Genomic DNA, 9821 nt, shown 5'->3' with positions numbered 1-9821 from the left:
AGCGGTGCTTTCTCCTCAAACTGCAAAGGGATTTTAGGCACTTAATTCCTATCAAAGCAGCTGCTAGTTACGCGCTGGGACACCCCGTTGGCTTTGCTGCTTAGTCCAATTAGACACAAGCCCCAGCGTCCGCCGGGAGCAAGGCTGGGCAGGCCCCAAAGGAAGCGTTACCAGCAGCAGAGAACACACACACCAAAAAAAAAACCCAAATCAGAACTAGGGAAGCAGAAACAAGCACAAGCTGGTTGTGGTCTCAGAACTGGGATCAATGGCTTCTGTGCAGTGGATTGATTGCCACAAAGCCACCACCGTGGAAAAGCCACCTGCATATTTATATTAATAGCAGGTCCCCGCTGGCCCCAGAAAGCTTGTCGAAACAAGAGTCCTCTAAGAACAAGCAGGGTCAGAGGCTGGGTAAGTTCTGGTCGGAACTGATAAGAGACCCTCCAAGCTCCAGCCAACAACAAAACGTAACCAACAGTTGTCTGGGAGGGAGAACAAGGTAAGAGGAAGACAAATGCTCAGGACCGGACAAGCTGGCAAATGAAGGCGTCAGTCCATAACAAAATAAACCTGCACGAAACCAAACAAGCCCCGAATCTGTACCAGCATCCCAAACTCTCACGAGGACGCAGGGATACTGCTGCGTTTGTAGTAAGTGCGAACGAGCTTTGCTTACCGGTGCTGCTGGGACGCACCGGTCCTTCCCGCCGGAGCTGTATCACTCAGGACGGGCGACGAAGGCGACGACTGCCCAGAGCCCACGGAGCCAGGACGGAAGGAAGTGCTTTTCTTGGCCACTTGCTTTCTCGACTGGGCCAGCTGACTGTCGGAGCATCTGCACGAGGGAAGAAGGGAGGCGATTTGCAAGACGCACACGCTCACACAACCGGTAGGATTTAGACAGACAGGGGCAGTCAAAGCAACACTCCGCCGTGGAAGTCAGCAACAGTGCCCCACCCAAGAGAAACCGAGCGGATTTTTTTCCTAACGAAGTGTGAAAATGAGCCCATTTCTGACTATTTGTGCTACAGCAATCCCACAACAACCCCAACCAAATGCCAGAGCTCAGCTACGTTTGAAAGTGACTTCTGACATACTGCTATTTATTTGGAAGTGAGGCATGAGGGTGAGAGGGAGTGTAACGATGAGGCATGAGGGTGAGAGGGAGTGTAACGAGGATGTCCAAGGCCTTCATTTCAGGAAGCTGGACAAACCAGTAGATGAAGAAACCCCTGCAATAGCAGAAACAAGAGTTTACAGAGGCTCGTCAGTGCCAGAGTACCGAGCAGTGGGAGGAACAAGAAGTACAGAGGACTCTCTTGTCCGTACCAAGTAACGAGATAAGATTGTACGAGGGAATGTAACAACATCACTGACGAAAGGGCTACGAGGGGCTCCCAAACACCTCTGCAGCCCGACAGACAACGTTGGGAAGGTGGGAGGCACCTGGAGGACACTAGCCCTCACACTCTGAGAAAACAGCAGCGGAGATTTTCAGTCCATTTGTACCGATTAAACAGAAAAACACCCCAAACCAGCCACTAGTTTTCCCACAAGTGGAAGAACATAGTCACGTTATCAGGGCAGAAAGGGAGGAGACAGCGAGAGCAGGAGGGAGTGACCATTTCTGCAAACATCTGCCTTAAAAGCAAGGTGTTAACGCGCATTTCAAAATTCAAGAGCAAGAGGAAAAAAGCTTCCGTCAACAGGCTTTAAACAGTCAGAAAAGGCTGACAGCAGCTCCCTGGCACCATAGAAGAAAGTGAGACTAGAGAGGGAAGAGAACCAGGCCTTCCTCAGAGTAAACGAAACACCAGAGTGAAGAAACCATTCTCCCAGTTTTAATAATCTAAAACCAGTATGTTTTGAACCCAACAGTATCCCTCCGGGCAGCGGGGACACGGATAAGTATGCTGCCTTCAGTCAACGTTAAAAAACAGTTGTCTTTGAGCAGTTCACTATTTAACGGCAGGGCAGGGAAACGGCTGTAGTGTCTGCTTGTATTAGACCTGAAAACAAGATCCTAAAGTCAAAGCCTCTGGGGGGAGAGGAAAAAAAAGAAGTGTTTCTTGTAACCACTGCAAGGCCTGTTAAATGGAAAAGGAGAGATTCGGAGGCCAACGAGGCGGCAGGCTGGCTGATCGCCGCAGTCCAACTTCACCGTCTTCATGCCGTGCCATCGCACGTCCTTCCTACACCCTCGACAGCTCAGGGTGCCCCAGCGTTAGGGCAACAGCCCAGCTCTTCCTCCGTTCGTGGGGGGGGGCCCCAGACCGACGGTGGAGGAGCCAGCGTCGCGTTTCTCACGCTGGGGCAGACCTCCTTCAGCACCGGCCTCTCTTCTTGGTTATGAAAGAGACGAGGAACAAGGCTATTATGGCTTCAATTCTCAAGTCTTGGTCGGAATGGCACAGGAGGAGCATTTCCAACTTAGCCCCCACATCCAGGGGCGGAATGGGTCATATTGCACCGGTGCTTGGAGAGGAACCCCCTCCTGAGACGGGAGGCTGGGGGCAGGTGGGGTTTCTTAGATGCTGCTACAGCTAGAGAGCATCTGGTGAATAAAGATTCACTTGCTGCACAGGTTCCTTGCAGCTGGGACATCTCCTTTCTCCCTTTTGCCCGTGCAGCAAGGCACAGTCACAGCAGAAGACGTGGTGGCAGGGGGCCAGGCGTCCATAAATTCGGATGGGAAATCCACAGTGGTGACAAAAATGAACCGGGACAGCATCTCTCTCCCCTAGAAAGTTATTAAAGTCCCAGAGCACGTGCTCAGGTACCCTGGTGTTCTCCGGCACGCTCCCTTCATCACAAGGCCGCGTTCCTCCTTCATCCAGGCCTCCTTCGGCACTAGCCTGCACCTCCGAGAACGTCCCGCTTGGGCCCCTGGCAGCAGGAGGCACGTGTGCGACTTGGCCGTGGCCGAGCTTTATCAGGTCTGGTCCGTGACCACCGAGACCAACCACTGATCCCAAGTTCTCAGTGCCTCGTAAGTCATTGAGGTCTGTGAGCAGGTCAGTCCAAGTGGAGGAATACAAGGCAGCCGGGGGCCAGTGCCTGGATCGTGACACGAGGGAGCAATTCAGATTTTCGGAAGAGAAGGAGCAAACGTTCTAACTTGGAAATACATCAAGTGCGAAGCTTTAGCCCTGAGTAAGACATGGCATTTGGCTCAGGGGGTGCTGGGCCGTCAGCTCTCCCGCCCCCAATTACTCATCCAGCAGCCTTTATCTATAGCTTCCCCCAGAAGCATGACTAAAACCGATTTGTGCAACCAGGAAACAAGCCTAGTCATGGAGGAAACCTGCACCTGAGGATTCCTCTACACAGAGAGGGTGGTGCCTGAAAGAGCTGAGCACTGGAGACGAAACGCGAAGGAGGAAGTGGCGGAAGCAGAGAACTGACTCAAGTACTTACTCCATCTCGGCAGGCTGCGGAGAAACGGGCCGTGCAGCCAGCGAGGCTGCCTGCATTTGCTCTAAAGGTTTGTACTGGGTACCAGCTCCCGTTAAATCTTGCGTGTATTGCACTACAGGCCCTTTGCTCCTGACAGCACCTAGTGGGGAAGGTGAAGAAGCAAAGTATCAACAAGAAAAGTCTCTACCATCAACCAAAGTTTGTTGCGCTAGCCACAAAACATTGATTTAGCTCCCGAAGGCAACCAAAACAGAGGCATTTGCAATTAACACCAGGTCATTGGCTGAGCTCTGAGTCACAGCCAGTCACCCCAAACAGATTCTGGCCGCTTCACACATCTGCAGTCTGGTTTTGCGGCATCTTTATGGCGGGAGAAAAAGCCCACTGTAAATCTGAAATCTCCAGGAGTTCTGCTAAAAAAAAAACCACCCCACCAAAACCGAACAAAAACCAAAACAGCCCACCCGCCCCCGCCAACCCACAACGCGTTCAGGATACTAATTAAAGAAAAAGATGCCACATACCGACATTGGGACGAGTCCTCGCTTGTCCGCTTTGCTTCTTTTCTTGGGTGGAGGCTGTGGAAGTTTTCATGCTGAACATGGGCTCGAGGCGTGTGGAACCCCGGTAAATCCACTCACAACGTTTGTCATCCTGTAGCAAGGAGAAGGCAACACTCGCAGCACCTACAGCAAGAGCTTCCAGAGGTACAACACAGGCCTGGGAGACAGCAGTGTGCTTTTACAGTGAGCAGGATCGAATGGAAAGGAGGCAAAGCATTGACCTGAAGGCTCCTGAAAGACCATGCAGCCAAGAGAGGACAAAGGCAGTAATTCATCGTGTCCGGGAGAACACTGACTACAAACCAAATCTCGAGAGAGGCCCAATACCGAGACCCCAAGCTTCAAATTCAGGTCTCTTCTTAGCCCAACAACCGACTAACGAGGCACTGTTGGAGAAACCAGACTCCCTCAGGAGACGAGCTAACTCCTCAGCACAAACCCCACCTGCTCTAGGACAGGGAGGTTAAGTTTGCAAGTGCACATCATCTTCCCCAGCCCCAGTGGCTCTGCAGTTATCCAGGCAAGGAAGGGAGCCAAGCGGGCACAGATAGTATGTCTGCTCCCCTTCTGCAGTCTGCGGAATTTGAGCGAGCAGAATATCTCAGCTTCTGCTCAGTTTCTCCCCTGCTTCTCAAACCAGCACTTGTGTTTGGACGGAAGACACGGCCAGGTGGTTACGCCAAGAAAGGGACCAGGGTAGAATACCTGCAGATGATGGATTTTGTTTCTTATTCATCTACCACTTCAAAGTTTCACATGCAAAATGCTTTAAAAGGCTTTTGAAGCTTTTGTCATGCAAACGAGTCTCACCGTCCCATCAATGCACGGCAGACATTGGCGGTCTACCTACTAAGCAAAACACCCGCTCGCTCCGGGACCCTGTCTGGCATTAGCAAGGAAACTGGACTTGATCAGCCCCCAGACCCAAATTTAAGCCCAGCTTCCCCCTCTAATGGGAGAAGGGAAATTGCCCTACCAGGAAGAGGATTTTGACCAGGCTGCCATCCACTTCTTCCACTCTGGATTTCCACCAGGTCCCTTCCCACTCCGTTTTGATCAGCTGGCCATTCTTCAGCAGCACCATGGGACGGTTGGGGTAGGCCGTGATGTACTCCTCGATGAAATCGCGACAGGAAACATCCTCTATGTCTTCCCAGGTCTTTTTCACTGTTCAGAAAGGGACGAGCGGGAGAAAAGGAAGAGGAGGAAAGGCTCTTACACAGAGAATCTTTAATTCTTTTTTAAAGAGATCCCGGATGGATTTTTACATAGGAACAATCAAGCAGCAATCCCGAGTGGACAGATTTTTGGTGGTAGGGCAGCCAGCCGTGTTAACGCACCCAGAGTGCAAGGAGTCACAGCAGACTCACTCTACTGGTAATAAACCACTATTTCCTCCAGCTTCACGTGCAAACGCCTACAGGCACAGCACCGGAGGGGATGCAGCCTGTCCCCCGTCTTTTGAGCCCAGGCTCTTTCATATACCCGAAGGCTCTCCGTACAATTTCAGTGTCAGGACGCAGGAGGGGCAGAGATCACTCACGTGGCCTGCAGATTGGGTACAGCTCCCACTCCATGACATACGAAGCGTAGCCATCGTCAAAGAAGATCAGGAACCTGGAGAACAGCAAAGAGAACCAGCGTTGGAAGTTGGAATTAGGAACGCAGCTGAATAAAACGCAGCTCCGCATCACATAATGGAAGTGGAGCACCCCTCCTGTTTCTCCTGCCAGTCCCAAAGGCCCTCAGATCAGATACGGTGGGCGAGGCCAGAATGAAGCGATCATTTCTGCCGGGAGATGATGAGCTTTACAGTCCTGCTGCTTCCCTTGGTTGTTTCAGAACAGCTCTCCCCCAGCCCCGAGCTATCCCTGCGCTCCCAAAGCCAAAAGAGGGGCTGCCCAAAGGCTTCCCAGCAGCACAGGACAGCCAGGCCCTCTTCCCTCAGCTCCGGATTCCCTCTGTGCCTCGGCCACGGGAGGTAAAGGAAGAGAAAAGACAGTTTAATTGCTCCTGATCTCTGCAAGAAAAGATATTTTTGGAGCCTTTGGGACAGAGCAGCAGCAGAGGCCGCACACCGTGACTCGAACGGCACCACAGGGAGAGAGCTGGGGGACACGTCCAGGGCTCCACCTGCAGACAGGAGAGGAGCATGAGAAGAGTCCCCAGTGCCTGCGGGGGGACCGGGAGCTGGGAGGGGGGTACCCACAAGGCTGGGTACGGCCCCCGCTTGGCGCTGCGTGCCTCTGAATAACAGCTTCAGGATACGGAGCCGTATGAAGGCTGCGTGACGAGAGACCAGCGTTACAGCCAGCCTAGCCAGGAGGAGCGAGTTCGCAATATGGTCAATAAACGCGGTTCACTTTCGGTTATCAAACACGTATCAGGTAGAACTCGACACAATTAGGCATTTACGGCAGATCCACATTTGAAACCAACAGGGCGACTACATCCGTCATGAACCTTCCCAGAAAGACCACAAGCCTAAACCACAACATCGAAGCAGCCCTGCCTCTTATTTACACGCGACGGAAAAGGCTGCTTTAGAGCTGCTGTTTCTTCTCCTTAAGTGCTTTGACAACACTGCTGGCGCTAAACGCTTCTAGGGCTCTATTTCCTAACGTTATGTTTTATGCCTTGAGCAGCGCAGACTTACATTTGTGTGATAATTTGAATGAATTACCAGATATAATTTCTGACTCAGGGACATGAGTAATAGAATGGGAGCTCCACCCAGAGCTTTCAGAGATAAGAAAGACTGAAGGAACAACATTGAGAGCTACGTCCCCAGAAAGGGCAGAAAAGAATTTAGCTCCCACGATAGCAAATATACAGATACACCCTTTTTTCTTTTCTTTTTTTCCCCAAAACCAAAACAAACAAACAAAAACAAAAGAGAGAGAGAGAGGGGTACGTGACGGTGGAGGAGAATTAATACCTGTCTTTATTCTTTACGTTTGGGGTTTCAGCCACGATGCCAGCATACAGCCAAACCTGATTCCCATCTTTGTATTTTGCCACGACCCTGCTGCCAACGTAGTGTTTCTCAGGTGAGGGGTGATAGTCGTAAGCGATGTGATTGCCAGACAGCAAACTCTTCCCTTTGTTATCAAATTTCACTTTGTACTTCTTTCCAGCACCTGAAAGACATTTCAACGTGGCAAGATAAATAAACGCCAAGTGGATTCCTACAAGAAGCCCAACACCATCTACCGTTCTGATCCAAGTTCAGAACTTATTCGAAAGCCTTTCAGACATTAATTTGTAAGGTAAAAGATCATTGTGGAGATGCGTTGCTTTCACAACTCGCTCCAGGTCGGCACGAGGTGCTCTGACACGGGAGGGGACCTGCTCCAAGCCTGATCAGCGTTACCCACCCAAAGCCTGGCGAAAGCCACGAGCACCGACTCGCAGCAGCAAGCACAGGACGTACCGACCGTCTGGATTGCAATTAGAGTTCCTTTGTGCCACGTTTTGGTTCTCTTCTTGCCCAGGATCCTCATGCCAACGTTCAGATCGCCGTCATTGCTGAGATCGCTCCCAGCCGCTGCAGGGCCAACGGGCTGGAGAGCGCCAGGAGTTTCCTGAGGGGTCTGTGCATCTACTCAAGGAACAACAGCAGAAGGTAAGTTAGAAATTGCCCAAAGACTCCCTCTCTTGCGTACGCAATTGGAAGAACTTCTGTTGGACCCGAGACAGGAGGCGTTCTTGCTTTCCTTTACCTCAGTCAGCCTAAGCGCCTCAGTTTTACTGGATGGAGTCCTCAGCGAGTGAGGTTTAAACACCGTTAAAAAGCTTTCATGTTACGGAAACCGCACCACTTGTATTTGCTTTCGGAAAGGGCTTCAAGAAAAATAGGAATTTGGAATCAATATATCCTAATGGGTCTTTCCAGTGGGGAAACGGAATAGTTATTTTCTTTTTCAGAACGAGAAACCGAGAGGTGTAAGAAGCGGAGAGGACCGGGGCAAGGGCACAGATGGGTGCCAGCCCACGTCTGTCGGCCCCAGGAACCTCTCACACGCTGACCTTTTTGTGCATCCTGGGCGTTTGTTTTCTTGTTCACGGCGTCCATAAATTTCTGAACATCCTGGGCGGACTTTCTCATTGCAGCCATGGCTTCCCGCAGCTGGAGGGAAGGAAAGGGACAGAAAATATGAAGCGGCTTTTCTTTTTTGCAGCAAATACAATGCTGTCCTACGTGTTCCAGCAAAACCCCGCTTCAGAAGTAGACTACAGTCAGGTCTTTTCCAACTCACCAGAGTCTGATCCTTTGCAATTCTGGGACTACTATCATCTGCATTTAAAGAGAAAAGAAGTGGTTTAAAACATCTTGGGGGAGGAAAAAATCCATCCTAGTTAAGTCGCCGAAAGAAGAGGGAACAGAGAGAAGCATCCCTTCAAAAGCCTCCCCTGTCCCTGTCAAGAAATCCACTCAAGCAAGGCTTGAAGAAAGCCACCCTTTCTAGACGCGCGACATGCTGCGCAGGCAGCTTCCCCGCAGAGGCGGCATCTGATGGGGACAACAATCAGGCAGGTGGGAAAAGGTCCCAGTTTGGGACTCCAGGAACAGGGAATAGTTACGGGCCCCGGCAGACCATGCCAGCGTTGATGTTCCCCACGTGAGCTAACGGCGTTGCCTACCCGACCCTCTCCTGCTTACGGACCCGCGTGGCTTGCGGCCAGCTCCGCGACATCCTTATTCTGATCCCCCTCGTTCCCATCCTCCTTCAGGACACGCTCACATCTCCATCCCTCCCCCCGGTACCACGCGGCGCAATGAGACACTGAACTGTGCTTCCAGCCCGAATCGACGCTCATGACATCATCGTCATCCTCATCCGGGATCTCAATCACTTCCGTGGCCTTGGCAGCCGAGTCCTCGTCCTCAGAACTGCTCTCGCGATACTGGAGGCCCAGCTTGGAGTACAGATCCTTCACCAATATCTCGCATTTATCAATGGCTCTGGGGGAGAAGAGACAGTAACAGACAGGGGGAGCCCAGCTGTACGTCCCGCAACACTGCAGAAAGGAATAGGAACCGACCGCTGGGGAGCTGCTAATTAAATACAGCCACGATGAGGTGAGGGAAGAGTATTCACACGACGGATTTAAAGCCACAGGGGAGTAATTTTAATCGTCCCTCAATAACCACACGCGAGCGAACCGACGCAGAATCGCAGCGTCAGTCTACAGCGAAGGGAAACGGGCAGCACTCGAGACATCGGACTCGGCCACCCCGTCTCCCCCTCCCCTGCTCTGAGGCCCGACTCTGACACGTGGCTGCGATTCCAAGCGCGCCCACCTCGAAGCGTCATCGAAGAGCCGGTCAACGCGAGCCACCTCTTCTTCCTTCTGTTTCACGCACTTCTCCAGCTCCTCCAGTTGCTGCTTCCTCTGCTTCACGCACTCAAACTTCTCCAGCTCTTTGTCGATGATATCCTGGAGCTCCTCCGTGGAGATTCCCAGCTCCTCCATCACTTCTTGCTGCAGCTCTTTGATCTCCTGGGAATCCATTTCTGCTGCACCTGACACCAGAAAGGGGTGAGAAAAGGCCGATGAAACCCTACCGCCGCAGCACATCCTCCGAGGCACAGCGCTCGCGTGAGCGCAAGCTCCGTTTTTTGAACGCTAGTCAGGAAGAAAACGTTACATATGTTAAGATAACATCACAGGCAGCCAAAAATAGCCGAAGTGCAAGAAAACTGTGGAGCCAGAGGCTCCCCGGACAACCAGGGATTCCTGACGTCTCCTCCGACCTCCGCGCAAACTCTCCAAACCCGCTGAACGCCGGAGCCTTACGCTTCGCCACCTCAGAGCCCTCTCCTCCGCAGAACC

At 52.0% G+C, this 9821-nt stretch overlaps 1 protein-coding gene across 1 annotated transcript in view; it reads right to left on the bottom strand.

Moving 5' to 3' along the window:
• Positions 1 to 9548, bottom strand: part of SETDB1 (SET domain, bifurcated 1) — a 17362-nt gene extending 7814 nt beyond the window's left edge. Inside the window, exons 1-11 of the mRNA XM_009326996.1 lie at positions 9289 to 9548; positions 8777 to 8949; positions 8243 to 8280; positions 8013 to 8112; positions 7417 to 7584; positions 6922 to 7123; positions 5527 to 5600; positions 4960 to 5150; positions 3945 to 4074; positions 3421 to 3559; positions 680 to 838 (exon numbers count right to left, since the gene is read on the bottom strand). Of these exons, the coding sequence (XP_009325271.1) occupies positions 680 to 838; positions 3421 to 3559; positions 3945 to 4074; positions 4960 to 5150; positions 5527 to 5600; positions 6922 to 7123; positions 7417 to 7584; positions 8013 to 8112; positions 8243 to 8280; positions 8777 to 8949; positions 9289 to 9500 (1586 nt within the window). The 5' untranslated portion in view covers positions 9501 to 9548. The remainder of the gene's footprint in view (positions 1 to 679; positions 839 to 3420; positions 3560 to 3944; positions 4075 to 4959; positions 5151 to 5526; positions 5601 to 6921; positions 7124 to 7416; positions 7585 to 8012; positions 8113 to 8242; positions 8281 to 8776; positions 8950 to 9288) is intronic.
• Between the last annotated feature and the right edge of the window lie 273 nt (positions 9549 to 9821).

This window comes from Pygoscelis adeliae, unplaced genomic scaffold (genome assembly GCF_000699105.1).
Source record: "Pygoscelis adeliae isolate BGI_AS28 unplaced genomic scaffold, ASM69910v1 Scaffold787, whole genome shotgun sequence".
NCBI lineage: Eukaryota > Metazoa > Chordata > Aves > Sphenisciformes > Spheniscidae > Pygoscelis > Pygoscelis adeliae.
Note: the sequence above shows the minus strand (reverse complement) of the source record. Positions and strands in the feature narration are given on the sequence as shown.